The sequence below is a fragment of the Dermochelys coriacea genome, chromosome 6 (genome assembly GCF_009764565.3).
Source record: "Dermochelys coriacea isolate rDerCor1 chromosome 6, rDerCor1.pri.v4, whole genome shotgun sequence".
Classification (NCBI taxonomy): domain Eukaryota; kingdom Metazoa; phylum Chordata; order Testudines; family Dermochelyidae; genus Dermochelys; species Dermochelys coriacea.
Window position 1 is genome coordinate 59,036,770 of NC_050073.1, and position 20,269 is coordinate 59,057,038.

The following is a 20,269-nucleotide window of genomic DNA, read 5'->3' on the forward strand; positions in this document are numbered from 1 at the left end:
CATGTGTGGTTTCAAATGTTTTAGAGTCTGATTCAAAACCCCCGATGTCAATAGCGTATCAACTTATGCCATTGATTTACATGGGCCGTGGATTAGCTAGGATAGACTCCATATCCTTCTGGCTCAAAGTATGCTTAGTGCTTGACAAACACTATATATTTACCATCATTTTCAGGTTACCAACCTTACTGGCACCCATACAAGTTACTGGCAATTACTCTTTATTAATACTTTTCTGGTGACCTCCCAATTTTTCCAAAGCACAAGTTCTAAGTTAAAAAAAACCCAACAACAACAACATTTCTGCCCTGAATAGTTGTGAAGAAAGCCTTCCACATGTGAAAGTGCTGATGGCTCTGGTCCTGAGTCTACAGACAGCCTGAAACAGTAGTTCTAGTTGAGGTATGAACTTCCCTTTTCACCTCAGTGAGGTATTTTTTCAGAACCCTACTGGTTACAAATTCAGTGTCCACATTAACTATTTCACTGTTGATCATTTTAACAGAAACATCCAGCTATTCTGGACTCTTGAGTGGAGAGCAAATAAAGAACCCCCTCTTTTTTCTCAATCCAACTTCTGTTTCCCAGTTTGAAATATGACATGCTGCATGACCATGTGAAGTAGCTCTTCCTGCTCCATGCTTGAGAATACCTTTAAACGCTAAGAAGGTTTTAACTCTTTGTTTATACCAGCCTAGAAGCTGAAGAAAGAAAAGATTTCGATAATGTGACCTGATGGCAAGAGTAGGATTTCTCCCTACAGTATATTCTCCAGAGTTTTTCCCAGTCTTGTTTTAATTGGCTCAAATGATCAGGATTTCACTGGTGTCCTTGGGAAACTCTTCCACCGTTTAATAAATCTATCAGGAAGTTTCCTGACATTCAATATAATTTTCCTTTTACTCATCCTCAGTCCAATACTCTTAGTTATACTCTCTTGTACTATCTCAAAAATTCACCTCTCTACTCATACATCAGTCTCTTCCTACCCCCTTTAATCATTTTTGTTGCATTTCTCTGAATTTTTTCCTATTTCTCCCTATTTTTCTTTTGTTGAGGTACCCACTTGGAGTAAAAACAGATCAACCATCTATCTCTCCATCTTGTATGGAACATGTGGTATTCAAAAGAAAAAGAGCTAGGGCTTCTGCCAGCATTATAGATGGATAGGTCTCCTATTTTAGGATTAGAAAAATCAAGTGAAATGGTAGGTTAGCAAACCAGGTCACGCTGCATTATTAGAAATGCCTTCCCCTGTGTCATCATAGCTGACCAGTGCAGAGAATGCTGAATGCATTTTCCCCAAGGCTTGTACAGAGTTCACACAAATGAGAAGATTCCAAAATTTAACTTCCAGTTAGGCGGGGGGGGGGGGCAGTTTCATCCCAGATGTAACTCCATTAACTTCATTAGTATTACTGGTATCTGAGGCAGGAGTTGGCTCAGTTTTTGGAGACATCTGACATTAACTCAAGTTTTACAGAATCTGTGAGATTTCTAGTAGCATGGGGTAGAGTTTAACTTTGAGATCAGAGGCATGACTGATCTCTTTCCTGGCTCCACAGTTATGCCCCATAAAACTCCTCCTTCATGATTTCTTTTAATAACTTCTCTTTCCTGGCCTGCTCCCATATCTCCAGACCTCCAGAAGATAGGACTGCATGGAAGCAATAGACTTAAAGAGAAAAGTGGGTGGAGGGGATGAGCAAGAGAATGAGCATGGTTCTGTTCTGACGAACACATAATAAACAGAATTTTGGATCTCGATATTGGTCTCAAATTTCTTTCCCAATACCTGAAAGTGCTTCTCCTGTATGGTGCAACACCAGGTACTTAGAAAAGCATGTAATATGTATTGGAAATTAGACTCTGCTTTGCAATATAATGATAGTCTATGGTAGTACTCTGCAAAAGGAGGACTTACAGCAGACCCATGCCTACAAGACAGGGAATGCTTAAGAAAAAGTGGAGAGTTCCTGCAATTGAAAATGTAAGCCAAGCATTCATATGAATGCTTAATTTGTGGAATGAGCTGACACACATGACAAAGATTCCTCAGTGAAACACGTCCTTGGTGCAGGCATGACATATTGAACTCAGAAGTTGTATTGTTTTTAGTTTCAGGAGCCTCTGGGAGCAAGGACAGGGAACCCGGCTATGTGACAGCAGCACTGGGGAACACATGGAGTCACAGCGTCAACACCAGGCTCATACTACAGTATCATGACTTTCACACAAGACAGGTGAGGAACTTATCAGGAAAAAACAGTAAAAATTGAATGCCCAGAGCCTCATAATCTGTGCTCTAGGGGATGGGCTCACTGTGAGTTCTGGCCCCGTTGGCTCAGAGAGGGCTCTGTGAGAACGCTGGCTCCTTGTGCTTGGGATTTTGGTTTATGGAGTGCATTGGCACCATGTTCTTTTGGATCGGGGCCATTCCTCGAGTGCTCTGATACCCTGTGTTATGGAGCAGGGATGTCGTTTTCTGAGTGACTTGGTACCTGATGTTCTGGAGATGAAGGGTTGTCCTTTGAGAACCTTTCCACTCAGTGATCTTTGGGGCAGTTCTCCATGTGCCCTGAACTCTGTATACTATCTGATTTTCTACAAGTCTTGAGCAAAATATATGTTGTGAGTATTCATATAGAAACTCCTATAGTTTTTGCACCAATTTGTAAGTGAAATTTTCCTGTCTCCACCTACAGTAATAGCTTTTGACTGCAAATACTGTGAAAATTTTCCAGGAGCATTTTTGCAATAGCGAGAGAACTCTCCATTTTTGCTGAGAAATGTCATGATGTGCAGTGAAGTGTGGTAGAATTTTTTGCTTGCAAAAATCACCTTTTTCATTTTTGAAAAAAAAACAATGAAAAATTGGGATTCAAGACATAATAGGTTTGTTTTTTGAGAGGCCAGCACAACTCATGATGTAATTTATTCCCTTTGGATGTCTGTGTGGTTGGACTTTCTGGGTTTTGCATGTTTCATTATTACGCCACTGTAACTCTTTCCAAAGATCCTGCTACTCTTTCTAATGTTACTGATTTCCTGTTCCTTAAAGTCAGGGTGTTGTCGGAAAAATGACTATGTAAAACTTGCACCTTCTTATTTCTCATATTTGCTCCCTATGTGTCTGCCAGTCAGAGCTTCTGATTTTACTGCCACAAACCAATGGCTCCTTCTGCTCGCCTCCCAGAGCCCATACAGCTATAGGAGAGTGATTCTACCATGCACATAATCATTGAAGTTCTCATTTCAGCATCCTTATTCCTGGGGATGATGTACAGTGTGAGGCAGAAAATTCAGCTGGATTCTCACATCCCAAGTTGAATTTGTATCAAAGACAGGTAGAAAAAGAATCTTTTGACATATAGAGTGGGCAAATTTACTTTGGAGTCATTGAAAAGTAAATATGGAACTGAGAATGTCATTTGTTCAGAAACACATTTCTGAATACAGCTGCTCTTTAAGTTCTTCCTAGTTCGGCTTTACATTCTGTGCTACAGGGACTTCTGGTCCCTCTAGACATGTTGTGAAAGGTAGAAAGAAGCCAATTGTGTCCTGGATCATTTTAAATGTGATTTGCAGAGAGCTGGGGCGACTGGGTTTAGTACTGCTTTATAATGTACAAAGCAGGCTAAGTAGGCTAAACATTCTGCTGTTTTCACCTGAGAGAAATTCAGGATATCAAGTCAGGTCTTCCCTGACTTTGCTGGAGAACTCATGGAAATGTGTAGAAGGTGTTTCCTTAGCCCTTTATTGAATCTTTAACGAAGATCTTTTCTCCTGAGTGCTTTAGTTGAATAGATGTTTAACAAAAACAAAACATTTGAACCAGTTTGAATTGTTAATTATAATTATTGATAATTATTATCATCATCGTGCCAATAAGTCCCAGCCATGGATAATCATTCCCCATCTCAGTTAATTATGTGTCACCTCCTTGGTACTTATGATATCATATCCTAGTATTCCTCTAGCCACCCCCTGACAAGAACTGAATTTATGTGTAAAAAACAAAAAAACCATAAAACACATCCATGAGGGGAGAGGGTCCCAGAGCCCAGGCTCCAACCCAAGCCTGAATGTCTACACTGCAACTTTATAGCCTCACGGCCCAAGCCTTGCAAGCCTGAGTCAGCTGACCCTGGCCGGTTGTAGGTGTGTTTTTGCAGTGTAGACATACCCAAAGAGCACAGCCTGACTTTCAGATTCCACATGGAGCTTGCAGTTAGGAAAAATCTTGTTTTTTGTGAACTGAACAGATTTGTTATCAACATTAGTGAGACAAAAATGCAACTTGTAGAGATGCTTTTCAGATTAGGACCACACTTTAAGTATTGGTTTCCACTACAATCCTGGGACCATACAAATCTCATGCTAAACTTGGGGCTACAGTATCCCTACAAGGGTTCCAGATTAAATTTTGGATTTCTGCTGCTGTAGCTGGAATAGGCTATTGGTTAGTGATATTGACAAGCATTGCTGTTCTGTTAAATCAGTTTATCTTAGCTTTAGCCATGAAAGAAAGTAGTGTTATGGCAAAGATTTGAAAGTAACAGATATGATAGGGATAGTTTGAAGAAATAACTGTTAATCCTCTTCATCACAAGTATCACACTTTTTTATTTTGCAGTTAGATATGTTTGAAATTAGAAAGTTTTGTGAAACATCTGTAGTGCATACTGGAAGCTGTAGTCCAGTACACAGCAGCTGCATCACTGGGCAGACCTCCAGCTAGGTCACCATGGCATACCTCATCATCTCCCTAAAAAGATGGAGGGCATGTGGGGTTTCCAAAGTGCCAAAGTATGACCTGGGCATCAGATAGAGGGTTTGCTATCCTGGGAAAGTGGCATGATGACCTGTGGCTGGACCCGGTTCAAAATCCCTCCTGCAAACAACAGGAGATCCTTTCTGGCATAGAAGCTAAACCCTGTTTTGGTGAAAAGTCCTGGTTATTTATTTTAGAGCAACAAACCAGGGTAAAAATGTCTTCATAAAGGCTCTCAGATCCTCAGTTTACCTATTGAAAACAAGGTTTACAATACAAAGTAAGCAAAGTAAAGTGCATACGGTTATAGCCGTGCCTCAAGAAGTGAAAAGTAGTTTTCTTTTGGCAGCCAACTTCCTAGGATACTGTCCTCTGTATAAGTGCTCTTTGAAAATTAGAGGCATCTGTCCTGCATCAGTCCCTTGAGTTCACTCAGACAAGGAAAAAATCAGCACCTGAAAGACAGAGGACTGTATGGCCAGATTCTATCAACTCAGCAAAGGAGTGCTGTCCTTCCTAGTATGAAGCTAGCATAAGTGAGAGAGGATCCATAACTAGGACAAAGAGATTTCCTAAAGCATAATATGTGAGGGATACCACAGCATATCAGGTTGCTAGATGCTCATTGTCAGTTGGAGAATACTCATTTTCTTGGGGAAGACTCAAATATTATATGGGTATTCATAATCCTGAATGGTCTGGGGCAGCGTGACTCCAAGGCATCAGATTGAAGAATGAATATTTGAATGAAGTCCGGGAAATGAAGCACAGAATTCTGGCACAGGATTGCTTTTATTGTGGAAGAGACAGTGTCATGTTGCATAGTGCACTGGGCAGTTTGGAGCCGCCTGTGACTGGTGAGTTCTACTCAAAGAGAAGCCAGGGTGGCAAAGTAATTAAACACCTGTAACAGTTTGCCTGTCTTAAAATGGACCATGCTTGCTTTTTGTGTAGAGAACAACAGCTTTCTTTAGTGCCTCATTTATCCAGGAGGAGTTGGGGTTGTGTGAAGAAATACTTCCTTTTGTTCGTTTTAAACCTGCTGCCTATGAATTTCATTTGGTGACCCCTAGTTCTTGTGTTATGAGAAGAAGTAAATAACACTTTCTTATTTACTTTCTCCACACCAGTCATGATTTTATAGACCTCTGTCATATCCCCCCTTAGTCATCTTTTTTCCAAGATGAAAAATCCCAGTCTTATTCATCTCTCTTCATATGGAAGCTGTTCCATATCCCTAATCATTTTTGTTGCCCTTTTCTGTACCTTTTCCAATTCCAATATATCATTTTTGAGATGGGGCGACCACATCTGCACACAGTATTCAAGATGTGAGTGTACTGTGGATTTATATAGAGGCAATATGATATTTTCTGTCTTATTATCTATTCCTTTCCTAATGATTCTCAACATTCTGTTAGCTTTTTTGACTGCCGCTGCACACTGAGTGGATGTTTTCAGAGAACTATCCAAAGTAACGGTAAGATCTCTTTCTCGAGTGGTAACAACTAATTTAGATCCCACCATTTTGTATATAGAGTTGGGATTATGTTTTTCAATGTGCATTACTTCGCATTTATCAACATTGAATGTCATCTGCCATTTTGTTGCCCCGTCACCCAGTTTTGTGAGATCCCTTTGTAACTCTTTGCAGTCTGCTTTGGACTTAACTATCTTGAGTAGTTTTGTATCATCAGCAAATTTTGCATCCCAACTGTTTACGCTTTTTTTCAGATCATTTATGAATATGTTGAATAGTACTGGTCCCAGTACAGACCTGTGATTGACACCATTATTTACCTCTCTCAATTCTGAAAACTGACAATTTATTCCTACTCTTTGGTTCCTATCAGTTACTGATCCATGAGAGGACCTTCCCTCGTATCCCATTACAGCTTACTTTGCTTAAGAGCCTTTCGTGAGGGACCTTGTCAAAGGCTTTCTGAAAATCTAAGCATACTATATCCACCGGATCACCCTTGTCCACATGCTTGTTGACCCTCTCAAAGAATTCTAGTAGATTGGTGAGGCATGATTTCCCCAACAAATCGTGTTCATCTATGTGTCTGATCATTCTGCCATCTACTATAGTTTCAACCAATTTGTCTGGTACTGAAATTAGGCTTATTGGCCTGTAATTGTTGGGATCACCTCTGGACCTTTTTTTCAAAAATTGGCATCACATTAGCTATCCTTCAGTCATCTGGTGCAGAAGCTGATTTAAATGATAAGTTACATACCACAGTTAGTAGTTCCACAATTTCACATTTTGATTCCTTCAGGACGGAAGCAATATTCCTGAGGTGGAATCTCCATTCTGTACCAAAATTAATCATGCCATCCAAGAACACAGCCACATACTGCTAATAATAATTGAGGACTTGGTCCCTAAACTTCTGTGAAGTGTGATGATGAAATGAAAGAGCTCTGAGGAGGGTGGCAAAGGAAGTTAGTTCTCTGGACTCCTTTGTGAGGGGAATTTGCCAACATCCTTTTGCTAAGTATAAAATAGTGATTTATTTGTTTTTCTCTAACAAGTCAAATAGGTCATTGACATGGGACTAGGGTAGGTATCAAACAGTGAAACTCTATTCATTCTCCTGAAGTCTACACAGAATCATATGGGCCCATTGAGTCTGGGACAAAAACAATGGGATTCACTAGGGACTACCCAGCCATCTTTAGCTTTTTTATTGCCTTTACTTCCTGCATTTGAGTAAATAGGCTCAGAGATTTATGGTCCCAAGTCCACTGGACTCTCTTCAGGAGCTAGTACACCCATTTTAAAAGGTTGACATTCTATTTTATTGGTATTAAATAGGGTCCTGGACTAGATGATCCACTGGTCTAATCTGTATGCCAATTACTATGGTCTTGTGTTACTTTATACCACACAAGAGGGTTAGGAGGCTCATCGTATTTCATTAATGCTGTAAAACTCTTTGAGATCCTCAGATAGATGGTGCTTAGAGAAGTTCAAAGTGTTATTTTATGATGATAGTAAACCTTTTCCCGTGGTGCTCCTTGCAAAGAGGCTATGTTTTGGATTGAGGTAGGACTTTCACAGCCTAGACCAGGTGACATATTAGATTGCAGTTTTCCTGATTCAGGTAAAGTGTTGCAATTGCACGAATCCGTTGTGACTCATAAAAACAAGCACAAGACTTCCCTTAGTCAAAGTGATACCAGACATAACTTTCAGGGTGTCCTTGGTTACAGACCAGCTGTTCTTGTGCTGGTTTGCTTAGTACTGTATGAATAGCATTCCAATCTTGTGACTATCAGACAACCATTATCTTTGGTGGAGGGGTGGAGATATATAATGAAAAAATGACTTTCAAAAAGTTTTGGGGGCGAGTCTTCCAAACTGTATATATGTTTGTCTACATGCAGTGTGGTTGTAGCCATGTCAGTCCCAGGATATTAGAGAGACAAGGTGGGTGAGGTAATATCTTTTATTGGACCAACTTCTGGTCAGATATTTTGTCACGTACCTTGTCTCTTTATATGTTTGTCTGTCATTCCACCAATGACTAAGGAATGACCATTAAACATACTGCAGAACCTACAGTATTTTTATTCTACAGCCACTGGAGCAAAAGTTAATTAACTCAATTCTAAGGAATTTGCTGATAGCAAATGAGGGGATTGAGATAAATTAGTGTCAGGCTGGCTTTTTCTCAATAAGAAGGAGAGAAAGCAAATAAACCATATTGCATTTGCAGAGAGGAGAGGAAATAAGTGCTAATCACGGGGGCAATGTGTGGTTAATACTTTTTTAAAATCCGCATTAGTAAACTGGAGTATAATGAATATAGTTATCATATTTTCAAATGGTGTCAGGTTTAGGCAGGTGTGCAACAGAGTGGAGGATTATTGCCCCAAATTACAGAGGATTCTGGATATTTTAGAGAGATGGACATATTTATTGCAAGTTATGGAGTGTTGAGATTTAATCTAAAGAAATTGAGTATATTGAATTTACTGTGGGTGGGGCTCATGACCAGCACAAGTATAATATAAACAATATAGTTGTGTATTCTAATGTCTCCCCTATAAACTGGATCCCAAATGCTTTATGGAGTTGCTATAACTAACAGTTACAAAAGTTAATGATAAAAGCAAATGAAGACATAGACAGGGATAGAAGATATTCACAGATGAGTCTTGAAATTAGTTTAGGGGATATCTGTACAGCAAAGAAAAATCTGCGGCTGGCTCATGCCAGCAGCTACAGGTTTGCAGGGTGTGGGCTGGGGGGCTGTTTTGTTGCTGTGTAGACTTCTAGGGTTGGGCTGGAACTCGGGCTCGAGGATCCTGTGTGGTGGGAAGGTTCTAGAGCTCAGACTCCAGCCCAAGCCCGGAAGTCTGCACAGCAGTAAAACAGCCCCATGCAACCTGAGCCCTGTGAGCCCAAGTCAGCTCGCGTAGGCGGTTTATTCTTTGCTGTGTAGACATACCTTTAGGACAAAGCAGAAACACATAAAGCTATTCTAGATAGCAGGATCTGCAGTGGTAAGACAGAGAAGAAGCCAGTTCTGTTTAAGTGAAGAGAGCAGAGAGAGAGCCAAGAGCTTTGAGGTGGGCATGGGCAAGCCCTTGGAGAGTTTCAAACACAACAGCAGATTTGAACTGGATTCTGGACTGGAACTTGAGCCAATGAAGGTGTTTGAGTACGTGGGGAACATGGTTGTGTCTCTTTGCATGTGTGAGGCAGGAAGTATCATTCTGCTCATGCTGCAGTCTGGTGAGCTGGGATTTGGGGAAGCCACAGAGAAGGAAATTTCAATAGTCAAGGCAAGAGGAGATGAAGCCCAGGATGAGGATTGCAGCAGAAGTGTAATTCAAAGCATTGCATGCCCAAGTGTACATGTACAGACTAAGTGTCTTCTAGTGGCCTAGATCTGTGTGGGAAATCCCAGCTGACATCCACCTGAGTACCATATATTGATCGAGGACAGCATATGGCCCAGTAGAGTGCTGCTTTTTGGGCAGTAATGCAGGAAAAAAATTGGGAGGTGATATTGAATAATGTGTTGACCATTAGCTTAATGCAAAGTAGTGGCAAAAAAGGATATTACTATTCCAGATAATTGAATGTGGAAAGTAAATAATACCTCTCTAGGGCAGAGGGATGGGTGTTGAAGCAGAAATGGAATTCACTTAGAAGATTGCCTGTTATAGACATCCATCTATATTGTGCCATGCCACTATATACCATATCTACAATATAGAACATGAGCCTTCTGAAGATAATGCCAGGTAAAAAATAGATTTCCGGCCAAGACAAAGAGAAATGAATGTTTGAATGAGTCATTTGAAGGGATGAATGTATTGCCAGAGAGTACATTTTCCAGGTGGGGATTATACTTTAATGGTTCAGTGTTATGAAGAACATAGCTTCAAAGTACGTCAATGCACTTTAACACAGGCTTGTTCCCAGACCACAATGCAGTTTTAGTTAACCCGATGTACAATCTCATTAACCCAGACTCTGTATCACACAGTTTATGGGAAGAGGGGTTCTCCGAGAAGATTAGTTTACCCAAGCTTGTAGAATTTGCACAATTACATAACTGGAAAAGAAATCTCCTTAATACAGCACAGCAAGATAAATTGTTTTTGTTTGCCAAACCCTCATAAAAGGCTGGAAATACTTCTTCTCATCATTTTTAGTCTATATCTATTTGAGAATCATGCTATTTCCCTTGCTGTCCCCATTTTCCTTGTGTTTCCAATGGAGTTAAAATTGTAGCGTGGCTGATTCTATTTAACCTTACTTCACTGTTTATTCTCAAATGCACTTTCCTGGTGTGTAATGTCTTTCTGCATCAGCATCATCAACAGTATCTTTCTAGGAACTGTATTTGTGGGGTGAAGCGAAGCTGTGGGCACTGCACATGTCTCTTGCAGGTTAGGTGATAGCCTATCTCTCATTACTCATTGGATTTGTTTGCTCTCTCTTAATTTATCCTAGGTTTCCTTTTTCTCAGATACTCATCAAAATCATTGCTCCCAGGGAGAAAACAACAGTGAAGTGACTTTCCAATACCACTGAAGCAGTGCCGAATTAATAACTTTGTCGCCCCTATGCCCTGAAATAATTGCCACCCCCCCCCAGCAGCTCCCCGCGCCCTCAACCCCAGCTCACCTCCGCTCCGCCTCCACCTCCTCCCCGAGCGTGCCGCCGGGTCCTGCTTCTCCCTGCTCCTTGTCAGTGCTTGTGCGCGAAACAGGTTCGCGAAGGAGGGGGAAGGAGGGGGGAACATGGCACACTCAGGAGAGGAGGCGGGGTTGGGGGGGGATTTGGGGAAGGGGACCAATAGGGGCGGGGAAGGGGTGGAGTTGGGGCGGGGCCGGGGGAGGAGGGCACGAACCGGCACTGGGGGAAGCAGCCTCTGGCTGCTATTATAAATTTGCCGCCCCTGCAAATTTGCCGCCCTAGACCTAGGCCTTGTCGGCCAAGGTGTTAATATGCCGCTGCCCTGAAGAAGAGCTCTGTGTAAGCTCGAAAGCTTGTCTCTGTCACCAACAGAAGTTGGTCCAATAAAAGATATCACCTCACCTACTTTCTTTCTCTCATGTCTCCAGCTGGCTGTTTTATTTTTCTCATTTTGCTTTTTGTGTGGCAGGATCCTTCTCTTGGTCTCGGAGTTTGAAAGAATGGCAAGTGCGGAGACATTGAGGAAGCTTTGATCAGAATTCTATGAACTCTACTACCTTCTGTCTTTTGTGGATCCTTTCTCTAGGATAGCTGGGCTACTGCTGTGTCCTGTCTCCTCTTGACTTTTTTTATTTAGACTTAAGGCCTAATGATAAAGTTTTGGTAATAAAATTGCACAGTATGTGACAGGTTCAAATTTTTGTGCATTTTAAACAATTAGCATGTCTTTAAAAAAAAAAAAAGGTCAGATGAGCATGGGTGAAAGGTTCTTGACTGATAGCCCTGTAGACTAAAGTCTTCCACTTATCCACAGTCACAGGCAGTGGCAATGCAAGCTTAGTGAGCTGTATGAGAGCAGAATGAGGCTGCACATATTAACATACTGTGTAATGATTACATAAATATGGCTAATATAACAATCTGGTGCAGTGTTAAACTAGCTAATGCTCTAAATGCAAATGATGCAATAAAGTAGAGGGAAAGGCATAGTAACAAGTTTCTAAAAGTGACATATCGTCAGGCCACTTTGCTGACGTATGTGTTTGTTCATGCTTCTGCTGTTTGCAGTGAGTTATCCCTGCTAATGGACTTGTGTGAGATGTATGCACAACATAAACACTGCTGGAGTACTGTCTACACTAAATGGGGCTGGATTTATGTACCACTCCTCTTTTCGAAGGGCTTTTACACAGGAAAAATATTTACATTATATCAGTCTTAACCATGGACCATTTAATCAGGGGCTCAGAGACTGCATTGATGTATAAGAACCTAAAGAGCAAGGAAAGAACCCTCAAAAGAATAGAGTAGAACAGAATGGAATCATGTGTTTCACTCAATCTTTCATTTAATCAGCTTTTTTAAAATGTTAAGTGATTTTTATGCTGGTGAATGGTGCCAGATTGAGAGCCCTGGAAACTGTTTATTCCCAGAAGAGATAAAGTATAAGCAGCAGCTGTGCAAACTTCTCAGCTCCTGCTTCTACTGATGTGGGGCATTCCAGACAAGGAGTGGGAACAGCTCTAGGGATGTGAGGCAAATTCAGTCCTGAGCCTTTCTGCTAAAACCTGCCAAAAAAGGGGGGCAGCTGTGTTCTGGACACTTGTCTACTAGTAACTGAACTGCAACATCCAAGTTATTTCTCACAGACCAATCAGGGTGCTTTCAGCTGGTAATTCCCTGTGGTCACTGCCAAGTTGGCTGGATCACTTAATAATCATACTAGTTCTTATACAGGGCATCACGTTTTCAAATTACTGTACAACCGTGAATACTTAATCCCCACAACACCCCGCGACACAGGTCAATATTATTCTCAGGAAACTGAGTCACAGAGAACTGAAACACAATGACTAGAACCATTTTCTAATCCCTCTCTTTAAATTTCTTCACAGCTTTCCTCTACTCCATTACTTGAAATTTGAGCTTCTTGTCTTGTCTTTCCAAGGTCCTGCATAAGTCTGCCCCTCCGTTCTTATCCAACCGTATTTCTTATCCCACTGTCAGAAGGGAGGGGGTTAAGGGCAGTGATAGGCTCTTCAATTCTCATTGTCCATCTCCAGGCTTTTTTCCATGCTGCTCCTTTATATGTGGAATTCTTTTTAAAAGATGGTCTGTAAGGTCCCTGTCTTCTCACTAATATCCCTTCAGAAGACTGACTTCTGCCACCAAGACTACACAAATGAGCCAACAGTGGCATTAGTATATTGTTGTTGAAATTTTTATATCCACAAAAAATAAACTCTTTGCTTTTCCATGCTGTGTACTAGCGTTTGCTAAGTAATCATAATCTTATTGTCTTGCCCTTCCTCCCCCAAATCTTCCCTACTGTTTTTTTACCTTATCCCCTTCATTGCATGATCTGTGGAATTAATTTGTAAACTCTTAAAAGCAGGGACTGTCTTCTAGTCTGTATTATGAGACATCTACCATGTGTTTGGTCCCAGCAGGACAGGATTGGAACACATTGCCAGGGTAGGGTGGGGAAGTTTACTTATAATACAGCAATTCTGATGATAAACAGAGGATTTCAGTCTCCAGGGCTGTCTTTTTACAAAAACTAAACTCACAATTCATTAAAACAACATTTTTTAAAAGGAGGGGAGAGGGGGAAAGACAGAGGGGAACCCAATTTGATTTTCAGACATTGGCTGAGTTTTTAGTTAGAGAAATCATTTCTTGGCTTGTACGCTGAGCTTGTTTGCATTGAGAAAGAATAAATATGGAGCACTGTCATGTTTTTTATAGAGAAGCACTTTTCTGACTTGAACTGTACTTCAGTGTCATGCTTCCTCAGAAAACAGACTGGAATTAGCCTAGGGAAAATTTCCTGTCAATAACTGGAACACCATCACTCCTGACACCAGAAGTATAATATCAGGAAGTGTTTATCCTTGGAATACCTTGACAGATTTCACTGCCTCCTGTCTCTTACCAGAACCTTTGTACCTCTCACTTGATTAAAAAAAACCGAACCTGAACAAGAGTGAATTATTTTTTAAAAGTTCTGCTAAATCAATCTGTTCTCTGACATAGGCTGACACTGAAGTACAGTTAAAGTAAAAAAAGGATTCTGTGTAAACAAGATGACGGGACTTCCGATCTATTCTCGCTCCTCATACGTGCTTAATTTATAATCCAGAAGACAGTTTTTCTAACTGCAGATTCAACCCAGGTCTAAAAACTTAACTGTGTGGATTTTCTGCTTGATCACTAGATTATTTGACATTTCTTCTTAGGTCAGGTCTATGTTAGAAAATGTTTTCCATTTTGTTATATCTGTATAAAGTCCTTTTGCTGGTATAGCTTATACTGATTCACCAAGCAAAATAAGCTGTTCTGGCAAATGTGCTTTATGCTGATATAACTTTGATACATTAGGGCTTTGCTAGCATAGAAAAGTTGTAAACAATATCATACTCCCTAGCTGACATTACTATACCAGAAAAAAGTTTCTGGCTTAGACCTGGCCTTTGGCAAGGATCTGAAATATGAAATAAATTAAAGTACATATGGGAAATGAAAGTAGCTAATTTCAGCAGGGAGTACAAAAGTAATAACCTGTAGACTCCCTGTGTAGGTGCACACACATCATCCTGGCATCAGTCCGTTTGGATACAGAAAAGAGAATTGTAGTGTTGGTGTACTGATACCAGCCCTTTTGATCTTTTGAGACGTTACTATAATGCTGGTTCCTGCTGACAGTCTCCTGCTCTGTAAGGAGCCCCAGAACATGTGAAGGATTCTAGAGGTGAACTGTAAGGTTCTTGGTTGTGCTACCTCAGCTACATTACAGTAAGTGCTCAGACTTTATGCAGATACCCTGACCCCTTCTATATTAAGTGCACTGGCACGTAGGGTCTAGTTTCTTCCCCAGCTCTTACCACAAACAGGTTTGATATCAAGAAGAACTGGGGCAAGGTCTACACTAGCAAGCTTAGAACGGCACAGCTGTACCGTTGCAGCTGCGCAGCTGTAAGATCGCTCGTGTAGCCGCTCTATTCTGACGGAAGAGAGCGCTCCCATTGACATAATAAAACCATCCCCACAAACAGTGGTAGCTATGTTGGCAGGAGAGCATCTCCAACCAACATAGTGTTATCCATTCCGGTGCTTCTGTTGGTATAACTTGATGTCGCTCGGGGGGAGGTTTTTATTCACACCCCTGAGCGACATAAGTTATACCGACAAAAGTGGTGGTGTGGACATGGCCTTCCCATTGTCACATGGTTAATATAGCTACCACTCAAAAGCAAACATCTCAGGCAGCATTTTCCTAATGGGTTTTTGAGAAAAGGAGCTCAGTTGGCACTATCTACATCCTGTGGTATTTGCGAAAACCTTTCAGATGTGTCAAAGCTAAGAGAACATTTTAACACCAGACAAGTTTTGAAATACTGTCTTCAGTGAGCAAAATATACTGTACCTTTCATAAAAAGGGCTGGGGTCAGGCATGCCAGATTCAGGCAATGCAAACTTTCACCATGCTCTGAGCACATTAGGAGCATATCTTCTAATGCACTCAGTCATCTCAAGATTTCACTTGAATTAATGTTTTTTAAAGTGACACCAATGCAAGTGAAAGATGCTGGATTGACAGCCCTAGTGACTGAGGGCCAATGTGTGTCCTTAGCACAGGCAGTACCAAGTTCTCTTCATAAGAACCCTACAAATAGACCCAGCCCTTGACCTCATGGGGCCATCTCTAGGGATGCAAGGAGTTCATTCTTTGTAGCCTGTTCCATCCTTGGTGTCTGTTTAGAATTCCCATCAGTGATGTCAGTTTGTGCCTTTAGTGATGATTTTTAAAAAATCTATTTCCTTGAAACTGAATTGAGACCACTAGCTCACTTCACACAGGCCTTTCATGGGGTGACTGGCCCTTTAAGGGGTAATGGCCCCAGCCTCCCCTGACTGACTCAGGTTTCCTCCCAAAGTGGGGCAATTATCATAGCTACATGACAGGTAGGTCATGTGGTTAAATGAGTCCAGGCTTGCAGATAAAAAATAAGCCTCCAGAGTGGTAAAGGAAGCGAGAAGGAGGCTGGCCTGCCCACCTGCCCCTGCCCTCAGGGAACCTACCTGAGTTCTCAGGACTGGCCCAGAAGGAGGGCTGTGGGGTACTTGGAACAAGGGTTGGACTTGAGCAAAGAAGTAAGTTGATATGCTGTAGGACAGTGATGCCCAACCTTGTGTGGGCCAAACAGATTCTACATACTTTAATAAGATTTAAAGTCACTTGTATTGATTTATATTTTAAGTCCAGCTTGTTTCATAAGTATTTAGATAGGTTGTTTTTATGTACAGTATTGTCTATGTACACACTTGTGTAAACTAAAATGATATAAACCTGATGATAAAATGTTAATGAATTGGCCATTAGTGTATTGTGTTGAAGCAGGCCAGGGGCCTTATGAAATGCTCTGGTGGGCTGTGTATGGCCTGCAGGCTGTAAATTGGGCACTCCTGCTGTAGGAGATTTAATAAATTAGACTCCACAAAATGGAGATATTAGTTTAAGTATTCTGGCTTGGGAGGTAAGTTCTTACAAGAGCCAAGAGGGAGCTAAGTAAGGGTAGCAAACCAACAGGGCCACATAGAGGCTCCCTGAGATGGCTTCCTGTTACAAGGCCACTAAACAGTCTTATACGTAGTAACAGCCTTTGATATCCAGTCCCTCCTGATCTGCGCAGGGGGTTGGGGGGAAGCGAGAGAGGAAAAGGAGCAAGCTACTGGGGAAGGGGGGGAAGAGGAGTGAATGGGAGGAGGTGGGGCCTTGGGGGAGGAAGAGGTGGGACAGAGGTGGGGACTTGGGGGTGGGGGAAAAGGCGGGTTGTGGGAGGTTCTGGTACTCCTGCTGGAGTGTTTGGTTTTTAAATATTACAAAGTTGGCAACTCTAATCACCAGAGGTCTGGGTTGGACTTAAAACAGTGACCTAGAGCAGTGCTTTCCAAACTGTAGTCTGCAGCAGGGATTCTCAACCTTTTTCTTTCTGAGGCCCCCACAACATACCATAAAAATTCTACAGCCCATCTTTGCCACAACAACTGTTTTTCTGCATATCCAGTAGATTAAAAGACAGGGCCAGCATTAGGGGGTAGCAAGCATGGGAATGGCCTGGGACCCGACACAACCGGCAGCCCTGTGAAGTTAAATTGCTCAGGCTTCAGCTTGAACCCTGGGCAGCGAGGCTTGGGCTTGGGCTTGGGCTTGGGCTTGGGCTTAGGCTTAGGCTTGAGCCCTGGGCAGCAGGGCTCGGGCTTCAGCTTTCTGCCCTGAGCCCCAACAAGTCTAACGTCAGCCCTGCTCTCTGGCTTATTTTGGCAGACCCCATGAAACCTGCTAAGGGGCCTCCCGTCTACAAGCTCTTGTGGTGGCCTATGGAGAGCTTGGTTGGTTATATGTCACTAGGTCATCATCATAATTTCCACTAGCTATATTACATTTAAAAAAAAGCTAAAAATATATTCTTTTCCTGGGATTACGTTTCCATGTACTAATTGCTGTAGTTGTCATTCGGGTATTATGTGATTGTAAATGGAAAGACAATTGCCTGCACACTCATGAACAGGTGAGAAATCACAGGAGGTTTATGAGACAGTCTCTCTATTAAGATTTGGTCCACACTGTCAAAATATTTGAGATTACTTGACCTAAATTTAAAAGGCCCTGTCCTATAATCAGTCATCTGAGCCTTCCAGTCTGCCAGTTTGCATCCATGTTATTTCTGCCTGCACTTTTGGCTCCAGCAGATTTGGCTCCTGCGTACATATTCAGAATAATATCATATGCTTCAATCAACATGGACTTCATTGTTTCCAGATGGATATGCTTTTCATGTAACACACTGGATTACTGCAGCCGTTCAGCCTCTCCTTGTTTGGGTGGTGGGAGAAAGGAGGGGAAATGTGGCTTTCCTTGTATTTTGGCATATGATGATGATTACTACTAACCAGTTTCTTCTCCAGTGTGTCCTCAGGGAAACATCCTATTCATTGTCCGAGGACAGACTGCCATTGGACTTGATGCAGCTTGATCTGTTTTTAAAACAGTCCAGAGTCAGACAAAACTTCAAGTGGATTTAGAAAATCAGCTAAATTCCCTTTCAGCAGCCATTCGTTTCTCATATTAGATGTGATCCAACTCCCATTAAAAGCCAATGGATGCTAGATTATGCTCATTTTTCTTTATATTATTCGTATCTTGCGCTGAGACAGTGGTGATCTAAATCTTTGTTTAGATCTATTTGAAATCACTGGAAAGACCAAAACTAGGGGACAGAGGTGAAAATTAAGAGGGAAGAAAAATGTAAAAAAGTATTATTTTATGAAGAGAAGTGAATAGATAGGATGGGCTTCCAATTCAACTGCATTGTAAGTATTTGATAGCTATATGGAACTTAGTACATAAACACTTTATGTTGGAACTCACTATCTGCCTTTTGGGTACAGGGTGGGAGAGAGAAGGTTAAAAGAGAATTTTTCACTTACTATGTTTTCCCCGCCAAGTTGCATAGCTTTTGGGGGCTTTTTGGCATGGCAGTATTTATATCTGATATACCTATCTGAATTTCTAAAGCACCAGTCACCATAGTACAGTATCTGGACCTGTAGACATAAATACAACTCCCAGTAATTCTGTGACAGGAAGGATCCAAATGCTTCACCTCTCCCTTGATTTACCCAATGACAAGAGAGGGTTCATTTTTGATGAATGTCCTCCATGGCACATTTGTTATCAAAACATTCCAGACACAATGAATCTAAGGTGCTGCTTCTGGTCCTACACGACTATGTAACTGTCTGTATCATGCATAAAAGAGTTCATTGAAACAAAACATGTTTTCCTTTATCTCAAATAACAAAATTATAAAGTAATTCAACAAAAATGTATTAATCAGAAGCCTCCAAAATTTAGACCAACTCTCCTTAAGCTCTTCTTGTTTATTAAAGAAATGGTTTGCCAATGTTATTCAACCAATGTAGAACATTCAGCAGTACAGATATTTTCCATTTTTGTAAGGCCACTAAATTTGCACAATTTTTTCTTAACACAATATTTTCTTCTACCTTGGTAACATCGCTGTTGTTAATATTTCTCACGACAGAAAAGCTGGGTACCATAAAAAGTTTTAAATGTAATATTAAATTAAAGACTGCCTATCACCTTTTCCCAAAATGTATAAATATGAGGGCACTCCCAAAGGGTCTATTTCATTTGCTTTTATCAGACCCACAAATCCAACATCTATTATCATTTTTATTCATGTCCTCCAGTGGGACCGAAAGTATATTCTACTGAATATACTAATGGTTTTTCTACTGGAATATACTGCAGTTATATTTTACTGAATATTCTACTAAATATCTGAAGTATATTCTCCTGAAGCCTAAGAAGATATGATAAAATTAGTGTCTCATTCCTAATATGAGTTCGCAAATGTTATTGTTAGATCTTCTCCAAGAACTTTACTTTTAGGAAAAGGATGGAGTGAGCTCAAAAACAGTTGGAAAACTTTTTTTGTTGCATGCTTAAAGCTTTTTGCAGCCAATACTGTGGGTGAAAATATTTATGTTGTGGTCTAGGGTTTGGTTGAATCCCATTTCTTCCTGGCCAGTGTCTGAGAACTTTAGTTTGTGGCTTCACATCAAGAAACCATGAGGGACATTGTTGGTTTTAGTAGTGTCCAGAGATGGTGAGTGTGTGTGAGGGAGAGAGAGTCACTTACATGCCAAAAGAAAGCAAAATGCTGACAATACGCGAGAAAGGGCAATGTGTTGGCTGTATGAAGATTTGTGAAGAATTAAAAATCAGGGAATCAGAGATTGCATTGGCTTTATCTATCTATCTATCTATCTATCTATCTATCTATCTATCTATCTATCTATCTATCTATCTATCATTTTCTTCCAGTAGAAACAACTTGGGAGATATGTTACAAAGGGACTTATTAATGAGGTTCACCAAGATGAGGAAAGAAAGAAGCCCAGACACAGCAGCGGTGCATGTTAACTTTACCTACCGATGCATACCTATACCCATATATAAAATGTATGTGCTTGTGTACTTGTTATGATACAGTCATTAATTAGACAGTTTCATTAATATTTCCACAGTAGTCCTGCCTTATTCAGTGCACAAGTTCAATGTGATACGGTACGGTTTGTGAAATCAGAACGTAAGCCGGATTGAACAGTTTGGTAAACATAGAACCCTTTTCTTGTTTCTAGACCCAAACTCAAAACAAATATTTCTGAAGGCTCTGAAAAACTACATTAACTTTGTGATTTTCATTTTTCTCTGTGCCAGTGGAGACCTTAGGCCTGTGCAA

The 20,269-nt window shown here is 41.0% G+C and overlaps 1 protein-coding gene across 7 annotated transcripts in view; it reads left to right on the forward strand.

The window, feature by feature from the left end:
- Positions 1 to 20,269, forward strand: part of RAD51B (RAD51 paralog B) — a 634,909-nt gene that overhangs the window by 420,097 nt on the left and 194,543 nt on the right. For all 7 annotated transcript variants that reach the window (XM_043517414.1, XM_038405609.2, XM_043517417.1 and 4 more), the window contains one exon: positions 2,119 to 2,243. In XM_043517414.1, the coding sequence (XP_043373349.1) occupies positions 2,119 to 2,243 (125 nt within the window). The remainder of the gene's footprint in view (positions 1 to 2,118; positions 2,244 to 20,269) is intronic.